Source organism: Trichechus manatus, unplaced genomic scaffold (assembly GCF_000243295.1).
Source record: "Trichechus manatus latirostris isolate Lorelei unplaced genomic scaffold, TriManLat1.0 scaffold00185, whole genome shotgun sequence".
NCBI lineage: Eukaryota > Metazoa > Chordata > Mammalia > Sirenia > Trichechidae > Trichechus > Trichechus manatus.
The window spans coordinates 4532150-4554293 of NW_004444121.1; the positions used below are offsets into that span (position 1 = coordinate 4532150).

Consider the following 22144-nt stretch of genomic DNA (forward strand, 5'->3'; position numbering starts at 1 on the left):
AAAAAATTCAGTCATTTACCACTAAGTGTGATGTTAGCTGTGGGTTTTCTTAGGTGCCCTTTATCAGGGTGAGGAACTGCCCTCTATTCCTAGTTTGTTGAATGTTTTTATCGTGAAGGGATGTTGAATTTTGTCAAAGGCTTTTTCTGTGTCTATTAAGATGATCATGTGGGTTTTGTCCTTTAATCTAGTGATATGGTGTATCACTTAATTGACTTTTGCATGTTGAACCATCCTTGCATTCCTGGGGGGAAATCCCACTTGGTCATGGTGTATAATCCTTTTTACATCTTGCTGGATTCAGTTTGCTAGTATTTTGTTGAAGGTCTTTGCATCTGTATTCCTAAGGAATCTGGTTCTGCAGGTTTGTTTTCTTGTGATGTCTTCGTCTGGCATTCTTTATATATTTTATTCACACACGCATACACGTGCGTGTGCACACACAGATTATTTTTTTCTGAATCATTTGAGAGTAAGTTGGAGACATTTTGCCCCTTTTAAGTCATTAAATACTGAATCCGTGGGTGTTTATTTCCTAAGAATAAAGACAATCTCCTACATAACCATAGTACAGTTGTCAGAATCAGGAAATTTAACATGAGACCATACTGTTACTTCATCTGTAGTCCATGTTCTCATCTCATCAATGTCTCAGTCACATCCTTTACAGCTACATCCTTGTCCAGGATCCAGTCCAGAGTCATGCACCGTATTTAGTTGTTATGTCTCTTTAGCCTCCTTTCTTTGTGCTTCTGGATCTTTTGACATCTTTTAAGCGTTTGGAAAGGCTGTTTTGTAGACTGTTCCTCTGTTGGGGTCTGGCTGGTGTTTGCAGATGGTGAGATTCTGATGCTTTTGCCTGGAATGCTGTGCATCCTCCAGCGCCTCAGACAGGAGGCTCATGGACTGGGCTGTTAGGGTAGTGGTGGTGCTGGTTCTGGTCGCTTGCTCATGCTCGGCCTCTACTCTGGGAAGTTACTGCTGATACCCTGGTAATTAACAAGTAGTTTGTAGGGTGCTGCTTTGGGACTCAGTAAACACCCTCTTGCTCATCAAACTTTCACCCACTAGTTTTAACATTGACTGGTAATACTTTTTTTTTTTTTTTTTGTGCTTTAAGTGAAAGTTTACAGCTCAAGTTAGTTTCTCCTACAAAAATTTATGCACACATTGTTATATGACCCTAGTTGCTCTCCTTATAATGTGACAGCACACTCCTCCTTTCCACCCCTGATTTCTTGTGTCCATTCAACCAGCTCCGGTACCTTTCGGCCTTCTCATCTCGCCTCCAGATGGGAGCTGCCCGTTTAGTCTCTTGTATCTATTTGAACTAAGAAGCACACTCTTCACGAGTATCATTTTATGTCTTGTAGTCCAGTCTAACCTTTGTCTGAAGAGTTGGCTTCGGGAATGGTTTTAGTTCTGGGTTAACAGAGAGTCTGGGGGCCATGTCCTCTGGGGTTCCTCCAGTCTCAAGTCACACCATTAAGTCTGATCTTTTTAGTAGAATTTGAGTTCTGCACCCCACTTTTCTCCTGTTCTATCAGGGACTTTCTGTTGTGTTCCCTGTCAGGGCGGCCATTGGTGGTAGCCAGGCACCATCTAGTTCTTCTGCTCTCAGGATGATGAAGTCTCTGGTCTATGTGGCCCTGTCTGTCTCTTGGGCTAATACTTTCCTTGTGTCTTTGGTGTTCTTCATTCTCCTTTACTCCAGGTGGTTGGGACCAATTTATGCATCTTAGATGGCCGCTTGCAAGCTTTTAAGACCCCAGATGCCACTCACCAAAGTAGGATGCAGAACATTTTCTTAATAAAATTTGTTACGCCATTGACCTAGATGTCCCCGAAACCATGGTCCACAGACCCCCACCCCTGCTACTCTGTCCCTCGAAGTGTTTGGTTGTATTCAGGAAACTTCTTAGCTTTTGGTTCAGTCCAGTTGTGCTGACTTCCCCTGTATTGCGTGTTGTCCCTCCCTTCACCTAAGATAATTCTTGTCTACTATCTAGTTAGTGAATACCCCCTCCCTCCCTCCTACCATCATAACCATCAAAGAATATTTTCTTCTGTGTTTAAATCTCTTCTTGAGTTCTTATAATAGTGGTCTCACAATATTTGCCCTTTTGTGACTGACTCACTTCACTCAGTGTAATGCCTTCCAGATTCATCCATGTTACGAGATGTTTCACGGATTCATCGTTGTTCTTCATCGTTGCATAGTATTGCATTGTATGAATATACTATAATTTGTCTATCCATTCATCCGTTGATGGGCACTTCAGTTGTTTTCATCTTTTTGCTACTGTGAATAGTGCTGCAATGAACATGAGTGTGCGTATATCTATTCGTGTGACGGCTCTTATTTCTCTAGGATGTATTTCAAGGAGCGGGATTGCTGAATCGTATGGTACTTCTATTTCTAGCTTTTTAAGGAAGCGCCAAATCAATTTCCAAAGTGGCTGTACCATTTTACATTCCAACCAACAGTGTATAAGTGTTCCAGCCTCTCCACAACCTCTCCAGCATTTATAATTTTGTGTTTTTTGGATTAACGCTAGCTTTGTTGGGGTGAGATGGTGTCTCATTGTAGTTTTGATTTTCATTTTTCTAATGGCTAATTATCGTGAGCATTTCTTCATGTACCTGTAAGCCACTCGAATGTCTTGTTTGGCGTAGTGTCTGTTCATATCCTTTGCCCATTTTTTAATTGAGTTATTTGTCTTTTTGTTGTTGAGATTTTGCAGCATCTTATAGATTTTAGAGATTAGACCCTGATCGGATATATCATAGCCAAAAATTTTTTCCCAGTCTGTAGGTTGTTGTTTTACTCTTTTGGTGAAGTCTTTTGATGAGCTTAAGTGTTTGGGCCCCTAGCATTGTCTCTATTTTTTCTTCTATGATCTTTATCACTTTAGATTTTATATTTAGGTCTTTGATCCACTTTGAGTTAGCTTTTGTGCATGGTGTGAGGTATGGTCTTGTTTCTTTTTTTTTTTGCAGATGGACATCCGGTTATGCCAGCACCATTTGTTAAAGAAACTGTCTTTTCCCCATTTAAGGGACTTTGGGCCTTTGTCGAATATCAGCTGCTCATAAGTGGATGGATTTACATCTGGATTCTCAGTTCTGTTCCATCGGTCTATGTATCTGTTATTGTACCAGTATCAGGTTGTTTTGACTACCGTGGCGGTATAATAGTTTCTAAAATCAGGCAGTGTAAGGCCTCCCACTTTGTTTTCTTCTTCAGTAACGCCTTACTTATCCAGGGCCTCTTCCCTTTCCATGTGAAGTTGGAGATTTGTTTCTCCATCTCATTAAAAAATTCCATTGGAATTTGAATCAGGATTGCATTGTAATCTGTAGATCACTTGGGGTAGAACTGACATTTTCACAGTGTTGAGTTTTCCTATCCATGAGCAAGGTATGTTTTTCCACTTACGCAGGTCTCTTTTGGTTTCTTGTAGTAGCATCTTGTCATTTTCTTTATATAGGTCTTTTATGTCTCTGGTTAGATTTATTCCTAAGTATTTTATCTTCTTGGGAGCTATTGTAAATGATATTGATTTGGTAATTTCTTCTTCGAAGTTTTTTTTTTTTTTTTTTTTGATGTAGAGGAATCCAACTGATTTTTGTATGTTTATCTTGTATCTTGATTCTTTGCTGAAATCTTCTATTAATTAGTTCTAGTAGTTTTCTTGTGGATTCTTTGGAGTTTTATGTGTATAAGATCATATCATCTGCAAATAGAGATATTTTTACTTCTTCCTTACCAATTTGGATGCCGTTTCTTTCTCTAGCCTAATTGCTCTAGCTAGGACCTCCAGCACAGTGTTAAATAAGAGTGGTGATCAAGGGCATCCTTGTCTGGTTCCTGTTCTCAAGGGGAATGCTTTCAGAATCTCTCCATTTAGGATGATGTTGGCTGTTGGTCTTGTACAAATACCCTGTATTATGCTGAGGAATTTCTCTTCTATTCCTGTTTTGCTGAGAGTTTTTATCATGAATGGGTGTTGGACTTTTCGAATGCCTTTTCTGCATCAATTGATAAGATCATATGGTTCTTGTCTTTTGTTTTATTTATGTGATGGATTTCATTGATTTTTTTTCTAATGTTGAACTATCCCTGCATACCTGGTATGAATCCCACTTGTTCATGGTGAATTATTTTTCTGATGTGTTGTTGAATTCTATTGGCTAGAATTTTGTTGAGGATTTTTGCATCAATGTTCATGAGGGCTGTTGGTCTGTAATTTTCTTTTTTGTGGTGTCTTTACCTGGTTTTGGTATCAGAGTTATGCTGGATTTAATGAATTTGGGAGTATGCCCCTCTTTTCTATGCTCTGAAATACATTTAGTAGTAGTGGTATTAACTCTTCTCTGAAAGTTTGGTAGAATTCTCCAGTGAAGCCATCAGGGCCAGGGCTTTTTTTTGTTGGGAGTTTTTAAATTACCTTTTCAATCTCTTCTTTTGTTACAGGTTTATTTAGTTGTTCTACCTCTGTGTTAGTTTAAGTAGGTAGTATGTGTCTAGAAATTTGTCCATTTCCTGTAGATTTTCAAATTTTTTAGAGTACAGTTTTTCATAGTATTCTGTTATGATTATTTTAATTTCTGTTGGGTCTGTTGTGATATCGCCCATCTCATTTCTTATTCGGGTTATTTGCTTCCTCTACAGTTTATCTTTTGTCAGTTTGGCCAGTGGTTTATTGATTTTGTTGATCTTTTCAAAGAACCAGCTTTTGGTCTTGTTAACTCTTTCAGTTGTTTCTCTGTTCTCTATTTCATTTAATTCTGCTCTTATTTTTATTATTTGCTTTCTTCTGGTGCCCGAGGGCTTCTTTTGCTTCTCTCTTTCTATTTGTTCGAGTTGTAGGGGTTAATGTTTTTATTTTGGCCCTTTCTTCTGTTTGGATGTGTGCATTTATTGCTATAAATTGACCTCTGAGCACTGCTTTTGCTGTGTCCCAAAAATTCTGGTAGGATGTGTTTTCATTCTCATTTGATTCTGTGAATTTCTTTATTCCATCCTTAATTTCTTCTGTAACCCAGTAGTTTTTGAACAAGGTTTTGTTCAGTTTCCATGTGTTTGATTTTTTTTTCCTTGCTTTTTCTGTTGTTGATTTCTACTTTTATGGCTTTATGGTCAGAAAAGATGCTTTGTAATATTTTGATGCTTTGATTTCTCTTAAGGCTTGCTTTATGGCCTAATATGTTGTCTATTCTGGTGAATGTTCCGTGCGTATTGGAAATGAAAGTATACTTGGCTGCTGTTTGGTGGAGTGTTCTGTATATGTCTATGATATTGAGTTGGTTGATTGTGGCATTTAGATCTTCTGTGTCTTTATTGAGCTTTTTCCTGGATGTTCTGTCCTTCACCGGAAGTGGTGTGTTGAAGTCGCCTACTATTATTGTGGAGCTATCTATTTCTCTTTTCAATGCTGTTAAGAGTTTGTTTCATGTATTTTGTAGCCCTGTCATTGCGTGTGTAAATATTTAATATGGTTATGTTCTCCTGGTGTATTAATCATTATATAGTGTCCTTCCTTACCCTTTGTGGTAGATTTTACTTTAAAGTCTATTTTGTCAGAGATTAATATTGCCACTCTGCTCTTTTTTGATTGTTGTTTGCTTAGTATGTTTTTTTCCATCCTTTGAATTTTAGTTTGTTTGTGTTGTCTTTACGGTGTGTCTCTTGTAGGCAGCATATAGACGGATCTTGTTTTTTTATCCATTCTGCCACTCTGTCTCTTTATTGTTGCATTTAGTCCATTTACATTTAGCATAGTTATTGATAGGTATGAGTTTAGTGCTGTCATTTTGATTTTTTTTTTTTTGTATTGTTGACAGTTTCTTTGGTCCACTTAATTTTCTGTGCTTAGTCATTTTTATGTATTTTCATCCTTTTCATTGTTGTTGGTTTTGTATTTGCTGAGTCTTTATATTTTTCTTGTTTTTTATTTTGATTGTTTTCTTTGTGGTTACCTTAATATTTACCTCTATTTTTCTAAGTTTAAACCAATCTTTTATTTGTTTATATTGCATTGACTTCCTCTCCATATGAAAGATCTATGACTACATTTTTTAGTCCCTCTTTTTTGTTTTAATGTTGTCATCTTTTACATATTGACATCTGTTTCCCTATTTTCTGTGTTTTAGCTCTGATTTATTTTTGTGACTTCCCAATGTGGGTTGCTATCTGGTTGTTCTGTCCTGTGTTCTAGTCTTGAGTTGTTATCTGATGTTATTGATTTTCTAACCAGAGGACCCCCTTTAGTATTTCTTGTGATTTTGGTTTGGTTTTTACAAATTCCCTAAACTTCTGTTCATCTGGAAATGCCCTAATTTCGCCATCATATTTGAGAGACAGTTTTGCTGGATATATAATTCTTGGCTGGCAGTTTTTTTCCTTCAGGGCTTTGTATATGTCATCCCATTGCCTTCTTGCCTTCATGCTTTCTGCTAAATAGTCTGAGCTTAGTCTTATTGAGTCTCCTTTGTAGATGACTTTTCTTTTATCCCTAGTGACTCTTAAAATTCCCTATCTTCGGTTTTGGCAAGTTTGATTATAATATGTCTTGGTGACTTTCTTTTAGGATCTGCCTTGTGTGGGGTTCGACAAGCATCTTGAATAGATATCTTCTCATCTTTTATGATATCAGGGAAATTTTCTGCCAGCAAATCTTCAAAAATTCTCTCTGTATTTTCTGTTATCCCCCCCACCCTGTTCTGGTACTTCAGTTACTCATAGGTTATTCCTCTTGATAGAGTCCCACATAATTCTTAGTGTTTTCATTTTTAAAAATTCTTTTATCTGGTTTTTCTTCAGATAAGTTGGTGTCAAGTACTTTATCTTCAGTCTCACTAATTCTGACTTCCATTGCCTCAATTCTGCTATGACTTTCTCTTGAGTTGTCTGATTCTGAAATTTTATTCTTAATCTTTTGAATTTCTGTTTGCTGTCTCTCTATAGATTCTTGCAGCCTGTTAAATTTGTCATCGTGCTCTTGTATAACCTTCATAAGTTCCTCTACTGCTTTGTCTGTGTGTTCCTTGGCTTGTTCTGCATTTTGCATGATCTACATCCTGATCTCTTGAAGAGCTATGTATATTAATCTTTTGAATTATACCTCTGGTAATTCCAAGAAGTTTTCTTCTTCTGGAAGATATCTTGAATCTTTGTTTTGGGCACTTGTTGAAGCCATCATGGTCTGCTTCTTTGTGTGATTTGATATCAACTGTTGTCACTGAGCCATCAATAAGTTACTATATTTATTTTGTGTTTGCTTACTGTGTCCTAGCTTCTTGTTTTGTTTTGTTTTGATATGCACAAATAGGCTGCTCATGTGAGCTACTTTGATTATTAGCGCATTTGAAGCTCTAAGGTCCTTTCACCAGGTGGTTAGATCTGTTACTAGGTATATGAGCCCAGGAGTCCGTTTACTTTTCTTGTATGGGTTCAGCTCAGGTGTCTAGGTAGTTGGTCACCAAGTATGTGGTGCAGGCTCTCACCTACAGTCTTAGACGGGCAGGGGTGATTGGAGTAGGCACAGGTATCTGGCTGCAGTAGGGGGTCATGCGCTTGAGCAAGGTAGGGGGCTGACGGCTGCCCCTGAGTGTCTGGGAGGAGAGCATGTCCCTGTTCCCTAGAGTGCGTAGGTGAGTGTGTTTTGCAGCCAGACTATGGTCACCTGATGCTGTTGGCTGCAAGGACCGGAGGCACCACTTATTCTTGGACCCCTGTTGTGCGTGGCTAGGTGGCATGGGTGGAGCCACCAGTCCTCAAGCCCTTGATGTGGGTAGGTGAGGACCCTGCTTAATGGGCAGAGTGGTGTCAAATGTCATGAATCTGCCACTCTTCCTTAGAGCTGATACAGTTGAAAATAGGCTTCAGGTATATACCCTATTGTACTGTCCTAATGAGGGCCTATGCTGTTGAAATGAGCTACACAGATCTATGCAGGGGTGAAAGGCTTTCAAAGTCTGTGGATATCTTATGCCTGTGCCTAGGCAAAGGAGCTGTGCCTGCCCTGAGCTCCCGGCTTTGGGGAGCTGGCAGATTATTTTTTTCCTGTTTGTTAATTTGTTCCCTCTCCAAAGCCGGGAGAATGGCTCAGGGCACACGATGGGTGCTACTTTTGGCCCAGGGGATGCAGCAGTTGCTGAAGCCAGCCTGGGACCTGGTGCAGAGTGAGGAGGAGGCAGGTAAACAGGAGAGAAGTTCTTCGGAAAGGGGGTGTTTTTTTGATGTGCGCTGCATGTTAGACACATGTACTTATCTTTTGCTGGTTGAGTGCCGCTTCTCACTAGCTCTGGAGGCTTGAGTAGACTCTCTGCCACTTGTTCTCTCCCAATGTGGAAAACACAGCCCGAGCGCTACCGCTTGCCTCACCACACATGCCAGCCGATCCATCCTGCAGAGTGCCGGTTCCCGCTGGGTCGGGTCTGGCAGCTCCTCCCTGCTTCTGAACCCTCCCCCTGCCACTGAGTCCGATTCCTCCACTTTGCCTTTGATGTGCAGGGCTCTTAGATTGTCATATATAATTGATCCACTTGTTTTTTCAGGTGTTTGTTGTAAGAGGGACCACTGGAAGCATCTGACTACTCCGCCATCTTGACCCCACCTCTCCCTGATGATTCTTTAGCTCCATTAATTTTTCTGTGTTTATCCTTTGGCACTGCCATGGATTGAGCTGTGTCCCCCCAAAATATGTGTCAACTTGGTTGGGCCATGATTCCCGGTATTGTGTGGTTGGCCTCCATTTTGTGATTGTAATTTTATGTGAAAGAGGATTAGGGTGGGATTGTGACACCCTTACTAAGGTCACATCCCTGATTCAGTGTAAAAAGAGTTTCCCTCGGGTGTGGCCTGCACCACCTTTTATCTTACAAGAGATGAAAGGGAAGCAAGCACAGAGTGGGGGACTTCATACTACCAAGAAAGCAATGCTGGAAGCAGAGCGTGTCCTTTGGACCTGGGGTCCCTGTGTGGAGAAGCTCCTAGTCCAGGGGAGGAATTGATGAGAAGGCCAACAGAGAGAGAAAGCCTTCCCCTGGGTGAGCTGGCACCCTAAATTTGGACTTGTAGCCTACTAGACTATGAGAAAATAAATATCTCTTTGTTAAAAGCCAGCCACTTGTGGTATTTCTGTTATAGCAGCACTAGATGACTAAGACAGGCACTCTGCTGTAATAAAGAGCTTTTCCTAGTCATATGTTCACATATTCATACATGCATACATTCATGTGTTCATACACGCACACATTCGTATGTTCATATACATTCCTGTGGTCGTACATTCACACGTTCATACACTCACACATTCATACTTTTGTACACTCTCACATTCCTGTGTTCATACATTCACACATGTATATGTGCATACACTCACGTGCTCCCATGTTCATACACTCACATGTTCCAGTGTTCATACACGCACATGTTCATACACCCGTGTTCATGTTAAAAACACGTTTGTATGTTCATACAATCACACATTCATATTTCCATACATTTGTATGTTCATACACACGTTCACGTGTTTATACATTCATACATGCACTCACATGTTCACATTTTCATACGCTCACCTGTTAATATGTTCATGCATTCACACATTCCTATGTTCATAACTCACATGTTCCTGTGTTCACGTGTTCATATGTTCATACGTTTATGTGCACACCTGAGCATGGACTTCTGGGCTCCTGCCTGACGCAGGTCCTGTAACCTGTTGCTGTCATTGACTTTGGTGCTCACATTGTCTCAGACTTGGCTGGTGGAAGCCCCTTCACGCTGGCTGCTGTGTCCTTTTTTTTATTATTGTGGTAAAATATATATAACGAAACATTTTCCATTTCCACATTTTTGCATGTACAACTCAGTGACATTAATTACGGTCACCATCACCCCAACAGAAACTCGGTCCTCATCAAGTGATCCTGCCCTCTCCTGCCCTGTGTCCTCTTGATGGGTCCCTCCTGTCCTGTGTGTGCTCCTGCACTTCTTGGCACAAACATTTGTCCAGGCTGCCCACAGGCTTCCCTCCCCTGCACTGTGGGCCCTTTTCAAATAAGGGGTTGTTCTCCCTCATTTCTGGGAGCTTCATCTCCGTCAGTCCATAAATGCTCCCTGTTCTGCATCGTCTCTGATGCTGGTGCTTCTGTTGTCTGAGTTCAGTGCTTGTCCTCCACATCTCCTAGGCTTCCTTTTTCTCCTAAAATTTCTGTTCTTTCTTCCTCCTTGCAGGCTTCTTCAATCTGTTCTTCCAAGTTGGTAATTTCTTCCTCGGCTATATCCATTTGCTATTAATTTCCTGAATCGAATTATTTATTTCAACTGTTAAACAATTGTTCATATAATTTCCCTGGGGTGTTTTTCTTGTTCTTGGTTCATATTGCTCACGTTTTCCCGTTGATAGTCTGTTTACGAGGCTAAGCGCATGTTCTTGGCCTGTGCGTGTCCTGTGACCTTGGAATCCAGGGCCCTCTGGATGATCTTTCTCGGGTAGTTGGCTGTGTCCCTTGGATTTCCTTGTTAACCCAAATGTATTTTTTAGGGTGTTTAAATACATTCATCTTCCCATTTGTGGGTTTGTGGTTTTATTGCATTGTAGACATTGAGTTTGGCCAGGATGATTTCTGCTTTGAGTGTTTGCTGAGATTTTCTTTTCGGCCTAATAGATGGTCAGGTTTTAAAAGTTGTCCGTGTGTGTTTGGTATAAAGTTCTATCTATATTTTAGAGCATGCTTAAACAATTGTTCAAGTCCTCGATGTCCCTGTTTTCTTCCCTTGACCTTTGGTTTCCAGGGTCGATGTGTTAAAAGTTTCCCACAATCACTGCGCTTTTGCAGTTTGTCTCTGTAGATCAGTTTCTGCTTTTCAGCATTTAGAGCGTGACTGGGGACTAAGCGTGTTTACAAGACTTGAGTCTTCCCTCAGTACGTGCTTCCTACGGCTGCTGCAACAAGTACCACATGCTGGGTGACTTAGACCAGAAATTCATTCTCTGTCAGTTCTCGGGGCTGGGAGTCCAAGCTCAGGGCACCACTCTCTGTCCGCTCTCTCGGAGAGGATCCTTCCTTGTCTCTCAGCTTCTGGTGGCCCCAGGGCTTCCTTGGTTTGTAGATAATGCGTCGTTACACGGCTAGTCGTCTTCCCTCTGTGTGTCTTCCCCTCTCGTATGCGGACACCACTCACTGGGCACAGCACCCACCCTACTCCGGCAGGACCTCACGTTGCCCTAGCTGATCACATCTTCCACACAGGGCCGTGCTCACAGATTCCAGGGTTAGGACCTGACACATCTTCTTTTTTTTTTTTTTTTTTAATTGTACTTCAGGTGAAGGTTTACAGAACAAATAGTTTCTCATGAAACAGTAGTACACATATTGTTTTACGACATTGGTTAACAACCCCATGACAAGACACATCTTTTTTTGGAGACACACTTTATGGCACCCTTGCAGAGAAGCCTCCCAGATCCAGGTTTTGGGGCCCTGCCTCCATGGGCGAGGGGACCACAGGCACTGCGGGGCGTGGCCACTCGCCCGGAGGCCACCACAGTGGACAGTCGCTAGTGGGAACAGCTTTTCTATGGCGCCGTTTCCCACGTCATCTGTTCCTCCCGTGTTGGCGGACGGAGGACTTGGCACACCACTGCCGGCAGGGGCGCTTGGTGTCCTTCGCTTCGCAGACGGGCACTGAGCTGGCACCTGCCTTCAGGGTGACCGTAGCGCAGGTGCAGTTTCTGTCCACGGCTGGTGTGGGCCAGGCAGTGCCCTGACCGACTGCCTGGCTCTGCTGGTGAATCGTACGTAACAGGGCAGGTCACCCTGCAGTCACCTACACACACTTTTGCCCTCAGCCCGAGAGGCAGGGCCCAGGAGGAGAGGACCTGCCCGCTGACAGCGTGCGCGCCATCAGCATCAGCACCCTCTACCTCATCAGCACCACTGTGGACAGAATGAGCGATGTGAGTACGTGGCCCGCGCCAGCCCGCCCCCAAGCCTATGGGGAGTACCCCGTTCTGGCTGTGCCCCCGAGCAGGGGCCTCCATCTCAGGGTCCCCTCTGTCCTCCTCTGAGCCCTTGCCCACGTGGGGGTCCCACCTGCCCTGACTGACCCTTTTCCCTCCAGACCCTGGCCGAGTTGACCATGAAGGGTGGTGGTGGGCAGCCCTTTGGGGGGGCCCTCGCGGCTTCTTGCTCTTTTCAGGATGAGCAGAGGTTCTGCCCAGCCCCTCCTGAGCCCAGAGTGGGGATAGGCATACATGGGTCAGACGAGCCTCCGGAGGGGACCAGGCCTGCGCATGCCTCCTGTGGGCGCTGCTGTTCCAGGGGCAGCTATGCGCTGCCTCTCCAGGCCTGCCCGCAGGGGACCCCCACCCGCACACCAGGTGCTCTCCCCCCAGGTGCTCTGGCCCTACCTGCTTGAGTTCCTCACACCAGTGCGGTTCACCGGGGCGCTGACGCCACTCTGCCGGAGCCTGGCACACCTGGCCCTGAAGAGGCAGGAGGCTGGGGCCGACGCCTTCCTCATCCAGTACGAGGCCAGCGGTGTGTGCCGCCCTGCCCGGTGCCCAGGGGTCTGGGAGGCTGGGGCGCAGCTCCCCCGCGTGACGGCACCCTCGCGCTCTCATTTCAGTGAAGCTTCCGTCGCCCTATGCCATAACCTCCAGACTGCTGGTGAGTGCCGCCCTCGCTCGGCCCCAGGAAGTGGGGCGGGCCTGGAACCGTGGGCGTGAAGGTGGGCAGAGGGGCGTGGGTTCCCCTGCTGCCCAGTGCTTGCAGCCGTCTGGGGAGAGCCGAACGCAGCCATGCATGCGCCCCTCCCCAGCCAGCCCGCTCCTCACCGCCACCCACTGCAGGTCGTGTCCTCAGACCCCTATGTGGGGGACTGCCGCGGTGTGGCCTCGCTGCGGCTGCTGCACGTCCTTCATCACCACATCCACCCTCTGCTGGGCCCGAGGTGGGAGACCACCGTCCCCCAGCTGGTGCAGCACCTGGACGGTGAGGCCTGCGGCACTGCAGGGCGGCTGGGGTCTAGTCAGCGGGAGGAACAGCTCCACAGCGGTCACGCTGGCACTCCCAGCGCGGTTACACTGAGGGGACGGCCCAGCCCTAGGCCTGGTCAGCCGGGCAGGCAGGGCAGGGGAGGAGTTGCTGGGTGCCAACCTGCTAAGGCCCAACTTGTGCCTGTGTATGTGGTGGGGGTGGGGGGCCATGTGTGGCCAGGCCCAGGCCAACTGGGTTTCCACTTGTTCCAGAACACACCGAGGAAACCCTGTCCCGGAAGGAATGGGAGGAAAAGCTCCTGATGGTGAGAGACGAAGGGAAGGCGAAGCCTGTCCCGGCACAGAGCCCCGCAGACACTGGGGGAGACATGTTGCCCTCTCTCCTGGACATACTCCGTCCCCAGTGGCGTCTCTTCTCGCTCACAGTTCCTGCGTGACACTCTGGCCGTCGTGTCTGACAACACGTGGGTCTGCCAGCTGAGCCTGGAGATGTGCAAGCAGCTACCCTGCTACAATGGGGCGCCCCAGGAGAAGGTGCGGCCTGCGCATGGGCCCTGTGCCGTGACAGGTCAGGGGTCAGCGGCCTGCACCCCCCAGGGAGCGAATGTCAGAGCCAGGATCCAACCCAGGCGGTGTTTGCACACCCGTGCGTCCTCTGCCTTCTCTGGCGCCCCTGGCTGTGGCCGCTGTGGCCTCCTCGTGCCTTTGCTGGGCCATGCTTGCGCCAGCACAGGGTGCCGCGATGGCTCGGGTGGTGCTCTCTCCGAGAACACTGCCATGTCCCCCGAGCCCTGCTGGGCCGTGCTTGCGCCAGCACGGGGTGCCGCGATGGCTCGGGTGGTGCTCTCTCCGAGAACACTGCCATGTCCCCCGAGCCCTGAGGTCGTGTCACTCGGTGCCGAAGCCCCTGCCCCCACGGCCCTGGTGCCCTGCGCAGCCGCTGCTGTGCAGCCGGGCCTCGCAGGCAGGGCTACGGCTGTGCTCTGGAGTGAACGCCGCCGTGCTCTGTGTTCTGTTCCAGAACTTCCTGTATAAATGCATAGGGACCGCCTTGGGTGCTGCATCCAGTAAGGAGGTGGTGAGGAAACAGCTTCAAGGGCTGCTGGAGACAGCCAGATACCAGGAGGAGGCAGAGCGCGAGGTACTCCGAGGGCCGCTGTGGGTGGGGGCAGTGTTTGCACACCTGTACATGCCTGTGCACATACATGTGTGCGTGTGTGAGCACACGCGTGTGTGAGCGTGGATTGCAGACCTGTACATGCATGTGCACGTGAGCTCCTGACGCACCGCTCTCAGGGCCGGCCTGGGCCCCGCCCCTGCTTGTCAGGCCTCTTCCTCCAGGCTGGCCTCCCCTGCCTCCTGCCCTGAGACCAGTGCCTTGTGCAGTGTTGGGCCCTTCTGGGAGGCCAGCTTTGCCTCCGAGTCAATGGCAGGCCCCCCAGGCCCTCGCTGCAGACTCAGGTGTAGGAGAAGCCTCCAGACAGAAGTGGGGTGCAGTGCTGTCCTTCATGCCCCTCCCATCCTTTGGCCAGCTGTCCCCAGGCCTGTGTATGGGAGCCCCCCAGCACACAAGACCCTGTGTCGCCCCCAGGGCCTGGCCTGCTGCTTTGGCATCTGTGCTGTCTCACACCTGGACAATGTCCTGGCCCAGCTAGAGGACTTTGTACGGTCTGACGTGTTCAGGAAGTCTGTCGGCATCTTGAGCATTTTCAAGGTGTGGAGGGCAGGCAGATGGGGGTAGGGTGGGGGACCTGGGGACCCGTTGACCTGTCCCATCCAGTTCTGTGCTCTGTGCCTCTGTTACATCAGGGGAGGGTGCTGTGCCCCTCCGGGCAGCTCTGCTTCTCTCAGCGACCTGGGCACAGCCCGAGTGTGTGGGCTCCCTCCAAGCACAGGAGGGCAGAAAGGCCAAGCAAGTGAGGGAGTGAGCCTTGGGACTGCCCACCCAGCGGTCTTGGCTCCACTCTGCCCCCTGGTGGCCCTGGCCCCTGAGCACACTCAGAGTGCCGGGTGTGATTAAGGAAGAAGGGAGGGATAGCAGATGCCCCCCGCCCCCCCGCCACCGTGTCCCCTTGGTCTTGTCCCGCTCACCCAGCCCCTCCTGCTTTCCCTGGCAGAGGGCCCTCTCTCTGGCCTGGCCAGGCAGTGTCCCCATGGTCAGCGGTGCTTCTGCCATCACTGACCAACTCTGGCCCTTCTGCCCCGGGAGGACTCGCTAGTTAGAGCCCCAACGCCTGCCTGGGTGGAGGGTCTTGTGTAATGGGAGGCGTGCTGTCCGCTGACCCAGGATCGGAGCGAGAATGAGGTGGAGAAGGTGAAGAGCGCGCTGATCCTGTGCTACGGGCATGTAGCTGTGCAGGCGCCCCGCGAGCTGGTGCTGGCCCGGGTGGAGGCAGACATCCTCCGGAACATGTTCCAGTACTTCAACACCAAGGTGGGCTGGGCCCCGCCCCGGGGGGCGCTCACGTGGGGCCTCGTCTTGTGACTCCTGCTTTCTGTTGTTCAGGTTCTGGGGATAAAGGTAGAAACCAAGGTACGGTGCTCAGAGCCGAGTGTGACTCTGCCTTCAGGCTCTTTCTCTCTGCCTGGTTGGGGGCTGTAGGGCAGGAGCCAGAGGGGCACCGGGGCCTCTGTCCCAGTCCACAGGAACCTTCTAGGGTACCACTGCAGGGCCCACCCCTGTCCCCACTTCCTCAGGAGCAGCCCCTCCCCTCGGGGTGGGGGGTGGGGACCCGCTGCCCACAGGCCTCATGGCCACAGCGCTGCCGTCTCCTCTGGCTCTGCCCCAGCGCCCACGGGCCAGCTCTGTCCCTGCCAAGGCCAACCTCTCCTGGCCTCACTGACGTATTTCCTTCTTCTGGACTTTTCTTTGGCACTAACCTGATGGGCCCCAGCCTCCTCGAGTGGCCGGAGCCTGGGTCTCCCGGGGTTGGTGGGGAGCGAGAGAAGCAGTGGCGTGGCCTGCTCTGAGATGTGCCCCTGTTCCCCAGCCCGTCAGAATGGGAGCTCCCCTCCCCCTTCCCCCGTGGCACACAGGGCCACTGCCTCTGGACCCTGGGGTGTCACAGGCTGGCTCACCCCTGCCCTCGGGAGAGCTGTCCCCTGCTCCTTCTCTGACCTCACAGGGCCTGTCGGCAGCATGGAGGGGGCGCTCTTCTGCTTCTTGCTGGTGGGAGTGCGGGCGTGGAGTGGGGAGGGGCCCCCTCCAGCCAGGGGCTGGAACCCAAGGCTGAGACCCAGGCCCCATGGTGCGGGCAGCAGAGCCAAGCCCAAGGCGTCCTGTGAGGTTCTCTGTCCGCATGTGGCTTTGGGCAGGCTGCAGGGCTACAGCTAGCTGCGGAGCGTGGGTACCTTCTCGGAGTCCTTTCAGAACAGGGGGACCGTTTCTGGGCGCTGGTGCTGCTGGTGAGGAGCTGCCGTTCAGGTAGAGGCTGTTCAGGGGTGGGACGGGCCCCTGCAGCACACTGTCTCCCCAGGACCCGGCCTTGAAGCTGTGCCTGGTTCAGAGCATCTGCATGGTCTGCCAGGCCATCTGCGGCAGCACGCAGGCAGGTGCCTTCCACTTCGCACGGAAAGCAGAGCTGGTGGCACACATGACGGTGAGTGCGAGCACCCGGGAGAGCGCAGCGAGCAGCACGGTGGGAGGCTGGCGGGGGCCCGACGTGGGAAGGAAGCTGGGCCCCCAGGAGCTGAGCTCGGTGATGCTCCGTGTAGGAGTTCATCCGGGCGGAGCCCCCAGACTCACTGAGAACACCCCTGCGGAAGAAGGCTATGACGGCGTGCACACTCCTGGTGTATCCTTTCCTCCCCTGTGCACGCGTGCACAAGTGCGTGCCAGCCTGTGTGGAGGTGTGTTGGCACACGTGTGCACTCTGGAGCGTGGGGTGCCGTCTTGGGCCGGGAGTGCGTGTGAGCACGTGGGGCGCTATGCCAGTCAACTCAGGGACTGGTCCCCCACAGGGTGGCATCAGCTGCTGCCCTGGTGGCCCCTTGACTGGCTACTCAGCTCCCTGGAGCCACCACTGGAAGAGCAGATGCAGGCGGACATGACCCACTGCTGCCTGCAGAGTGTCATGGCCTTGCTGCCGGAGCCCGACAGGGAGGACGCCAGCGACCGCGAGGTGTGTGCCCCCTGCCGCCCCTGTGCCCCAGGCAGGGTCACCCAGGGGAGGTGGTGGCCTCATGCTCCTCTTCCAGGCCCTGTACTTGGACACACTCCACGCCCTGGAGGACCTGCTGACAAGTCTCCTGCATCGGAACATGACCCCTCAGGGCCTGCAGATCATGGTGGAGGTACACGGCCCCCCGCCCTGCATCCTGCCCTCAGCCACCCTGCTACAGCCGGTGGTGCAGCCCCCCTCTTCCCCAGCACCTGAGCCCGTGGATCAAGTCGCCCCGTGGCCACGAGCGGGAGCGTGCGCTGAGGGTCAGCGCCTGCCTGCTGCACTACTTCCTGGAGCGCCTGCATGTCAGTGTGAGTACCGGCCGCCCCGCGGTAGTCTGACCATGACTCACCCCACCTACCGTACCCCTACCTATGACCCGCCCACCGTGGCCCACCCGCCGTGCCCCCACCCTCGTGACCTGCCCGCCCCCACTGGCCTCCCTCTCATGGTTCTTGTACCGCTTGAGGCCTGTTGCACTTGCCCTGGCCTAGAACCCTGTTTCTGGAGATGGTGGTCGAGGACCTGCAGGGCTAGGAATCACCCCAGGCTGACCCCTTGGGGTGAACGCAGACATGCACCCTCGGGCTCAGGGCTAACAGGATGACACGTGTGCCATGTTCCCCAGCCAGGGCCAGGAGTGTTGGGGGATTGGGCCTGAAAGCAGCAGCCCAGGGCGTTCCAGGCAGAAGTGGCTGTCAGGGCAAAGGCAGGGGCTTGGGTGCCCAGCGTGAGCTGGGGGCTTGTCTGAGAACCGTACTTTTATTATATGCACTTCAATATTTGTTAAGAGCAGTTGCATAATACTGTACTTTTCCAGAATTTTCTGTTGTTCTTATGAGGTCGTTAGTCTGGGTGATCTTCAGGGCGATCTTGACGCCGTCCTGGGCATTCCTGCACAATGTTGGTGAGGATTGCGTTGACTAGATGGACTAGTTTGTCAGGCAGCAGCATCCTTGAATGAGGAGCACACTTGAATAATGAGGCACGTCACCCACCTGCTGGCTGTCCTTTGGGTCCCTCAGAAGCAGTGTCCGATTTCCTTCCCTGGCCTCGGGTTCAGTGTCCAGTTAGAGCCTTATTTGTGGTGTGGTTTTTCTTCTATGTGTGATGGGGTATTGTTGGGGTGTAAGAGAACTGGGTGGTTTATGGAAGTCTTTTGTCGTCTCTGATGGTTTTCTTAGTTCGTTTAACTCTTGTGCACTTTGGGTGTAGTCACATCATTTCCAAATGCTGATAATTTTGTCTCTTCCCCCGGTATTTCCACATCTCGGGTCCTCCTGACGTCTGGTGCTTTCAGAGCAAGGAGCAATGCATCAGCAGCACTGGGCCTTGAAACTTCACCGCTCAGCACAGTGCTGGATTCTGGTGGCAGGGCTTATCATGTTCTGGAAGCATCTGTGTGTTTTAATGAGGATTTTTGTCAGGAGCAGAGATTGTAAAGATCTTTTGTCATCTGTCAGAATGGTCGCAGGCTTTTCCCCGTGGTGTTGGGTTTTTTTCAAACACACTGAACCGTTAGTGCCTATGTGGGCAGATCTGGCCTCTGGCCTCTCTGTGGGTGCACCTTGCGTGTGTACCTCGACAGCCCTTCCTGCTCCCGCCCTTGCACGGCCTGTTCGTCACAGAGTTTATTTATGCTGGTAACACGCACTCAGCCCGTGAAGACAGGAGCTGCCGGTCGCCCTCGGCCTCAGCCTTTCCCTCCCGACTTGAACCTCTTTCTCGTTGTTGGCGACTTTTGGGACATGGCCAAAAAAAGGTCGTTGTCTCCTTGAAAGGGCTTGAGGAGGGTGGGGCGGGCACTCTTGGATGCCATGGGGGCAAGGCAGGAAGGCTTGGGTGTTGGGGGGTCTGGGCACATGTCACAGGGCCTACTGCAAGGAGTAAGGCCGTTGCCAGGAGGGTGGGGATGGGGCAGGACCTGAGGCCATGGGAAGGCTTGAGAGGTGGGCGGGACCCAGCCTTTCCTGTGCTCCATAGCCCTCGCCTCATTCTCCACACAAGGATCTACCGTCTGGGGAGGGGACTTCCAGGGTGCCAACCGAGCTTGGTCTGTGTCCTCCCTCCATGTCCTGGACACACCCCCTCTGCTGCACTGGGCGGGGGGCTCCTCTTCGATGCTGGCTGGGCCTCCGCTTGTGACCTGCAGCCTGGCCCTCCTCCTTGTTCTTGTCCCCAGGATCGGGGTAAAGGTTCCCCTCTGAGGGACGCAGGCAGACGGACGTGGTCAGAACTGAGGGGCAGGAGCCCGTGTGGAGTGTGGGATGTGGAGCGGAGGGGCGTGGGGTGGTGGGCGTGGGGTGGCCAGGCGGCTGGGCATGGAGCGGTGGGGCAGTGGGGTGTGGAGTGTGGGGCATGGGGCAGTGGGGTGGTAGGGCGTCGAGTGGTGGGCATCGGGCGGCGGTGGAGTGTGGAGTGTGGGGTGGCCAGGTGGCTGGGTGTGGAGTATGGGGCAGGGGGTGGCCGGGCAGTGGGGCGTGGAGTGTGGGGTGTGGAGTGGTGGGTGTGGGGAGGCGGGGTGGTGGGGTGTGGAGTGTGGAGTGTGGGGTGGCCAGGCAGCTGGGTATGGAGTGTGGGGCGTGGAATGGTAGGTGTGGGGCAGCGGGGCAGTGGGGTGTGGAGTGTGGAGCATGGGGTGGCTGGGCAGGGGGGTGTGGGGTGTGGAGTGTGGGGCATGGAGTGGTGGGTGTGGGGCAGCCGGCTGTGGGGCAGTGGGGTAGGGGGGTGGTGGGGTGTGGCGTGGCAGGGAACCCTAGTGGTGGGGCATGTCGCCCTGTGGGGAGTTCCCCCAGGAGCCTTGCAGGGCGCAGGGAGCCCAGGGCTGCATTCTGGCTGCCGGCTGTCTCTGGCCAGACTTCCCTCGCCTACAGCAGGTGGTCCCCATGGGTTGCGGGGTGCAGGCTGGTGCCACCTCCAACGAGTGCTCACACAGCCCAGCTCCTCCTTTTGGCCTCCACCATCCTAGGCACTGGTGCCCTTCCACAACCTGGGCCTCCTTGTTGGCCTCTTCTCCCCGCGCTGTGCCGACTTACGGCCGGCTACCCGCCAGGAAGCCGTGGGCTGCGTCTACTCGCTGCTCTACCTCCAGCTGGGCTACGAGGGTGAGCCCCTGGCTGGGTAGGGTCCACAGAGCACCCAGGGCAGTGGACTGGTGGGTGACGGGTAGGCAGCTGGCGGCTTCAGCAACCCTGGCCCTTCTGTCTCTGCAGGCTTTGCCCGGGACTACCGAGACGATGTGGCCGAGCAGCTTCTGGCCCTCAAAGACAGCCTCATGCACCCCAATCTCACTGTGCTCTTCCACACATGCCACAGCATTGCACAGGTGCTGCGGGCCTCCACACGGGGATTGGGGGGCACACCTGGCCGACATCACCACACCATCCCGTGACTGCACTGGGCTGGAGCTCAGGGATCCCGTGTGGCGGGAGGCATGCGTCTGCGGGTGCTGACTCTGGTATCTGTCTCACCGAGGCCTTCTGTCCGTCCTTTCTGTCTGTGACACGACCGTCCCTTTCCAGATCATCGGGAAACGCCTCCCACCGGATCAGCTGATCAGCCTCCTGCTCACCATGTTTGAGGGTCTGGGGGATCCTGACAAGAACTGCTCCCGTGCTGCCACGGTCATGATCAACTGTCTGCTGAAAGAGCGTGGCGCAGTTCTGCTGGAGAAGGCAGGCAGGGACCGGGGAGGGCCGAGGGGGTGGGGCTGGGCCAAAGGGCAGGTCCAGGCTGGAGGTGGGGCAGGGACAGAGGCAGAGGGGCAGAGTGGGGCAGAGCTAGGCCAGAGTCGGGGGGGTGGGCTGGAGGGGTGGTGAGGTGGGTGAGGGCCAGAGTCCATGAAATAATAAGGTCCAGTTCAGAGAGAGGAGAAGAAAGATGAATGGGTGAAGCACAGGATGTTTAAGGATAATGAAATTATCCAGCTTAGTACTGAAATGCGGGCTGGGGCAGACCTGATGGGGGTGGTGGGGGGCAGCCGTTCCAGACCCTGCTGGGATTTGACCCTCCCTGCTCTGCTCCCTTGCCCCGAGGGCCTGATATGGACAAATCTTTCTCCCGTCTGAAAACAGAGGTTAAACCAAAAAAACCCAAGCCTGTTGCCGTCAAGTCAATTCTCACTCATAGCGACCCTATAGGACAGAGTAGAACTGCCCCGTACGGTTTCCAGGGAGTGCCTGGTGGATTCGAACTGCTGACCTTTTGGTTAGCAGCCATAGCTCTTAACCACTACACCACCATGCTGTAGTGATTCCCAAACAGGTGCTACACCTCCTCTGGGTACCATGGGGTGGGGAGTGGTGGCCAAGCCTGTTTGGGTTTGGATGGAGGTTCTGAGACTAGGGGCTGCAGAGTGGGTGTACGTGAGTTGCTGGCAGGCGGCCAGGAAAGGCTCATGGTCTCTGTTAGCGGGCGGGAACTTGTTCTGAATCTAAGCACAGAAGCAGAAAGGCGAGCCTGTTGCAAGGGACACCCTGGGAATTTCACAGCAAGCCCCTCGGGCCTCCCAGGGATACCCAAAGGGCGGCACAGGCAGTGTGGCCTGTTTGGCAGTTATGTAAGTGGGACATGTGGTGGGTCCACCTTGTGTCATCACACCAAGAACCGGGAAAGTATCCACTTGAACAAGAAATACCATCAACCTATACCATCACCAAGATGCCTTGGATGGTGGAATTGTCTGGTAAGGACTTGAAGCACCATCGTAAAAATGCTTCAGCGAGCACACTGGAAACAAATAAGAAAGTCGAAAGCCACAGCACGGGAATAGAACAGAACTGAAAACTACAGCAACCCAGATTAGAACTACCTGGAGGGCCTCGGCAGCAGAACAGGGAGGGCTGAAGAGAGAATCGGTGAACTGGAAAATAGAACAATAAAAAGTACACAGTCTGAACAATAAAAAAAATAACATGAACAGAGCCTCCAGGACCCGTGGGCCAACAACAAAAGATCCAACATTAGTGT

General features: G+C 51.2%; 1 protein-coding gene across 1 annotated transcript in view; it reads left to right on the top strand.

Annotated features, from left to right (window-relative positions):
• Positions 1-22144, top strand: part of MROH1 (maestro heat like repeat family member 1) — a 62756-nt gene that overhangs the window by 27851 nt on the left and 12761 nt on the right. The window contains exons 14-31 of the mRNA XM_004387396.2: positions 11865-11972; positions 12411-12555; positions 12644-12684; positions 12867-13008; positions 13266-13318; positions 13440-13547; positions 14035-14154; positions 14605-14727; positions 15301-15447; positions 15520-15546; positions 16490-16612; positions 16728-16807; positions 17020-17134; positions 17211-17306; positions 17383-17487; positions 20145-20280; positions 20389-20501; positions 20698-20850. Coding sequence (XP_004387453.1) covers positions 11865-11972; positions 12411-12555; positions 12644-12684; positions 12867-13008; positions 13266-13318; positions 13440-13547; positions 14035-14154; positions 14605-14727; positions 15301-15447; positions 15520-15546; positions 16490-16612; positions 16728-16807; positions 17020-17134; positions 17211-17306; positions 17383-17487; positions 20145-20280; positions 20389-20501; positions 20698-20850 — 1935 coding nt within the window. The remainder of the gene's footprint in view (positions 1-11864; positions 11973-12410; positions 12556-12643; positions 12685-12866; positions 13009-13265; positions 13319-13439; positions 13548-14034; positions 14155-14604; positions 14728-15300; positions 15448-15519; positions 15547-16489; positions 16613-16727; positions 16808-17019; positions 17135-17210; positions 17307-17382; positions 17488-20144; positions 20281-20388; positions 20502-20697; positions 20851-22144) is intronic.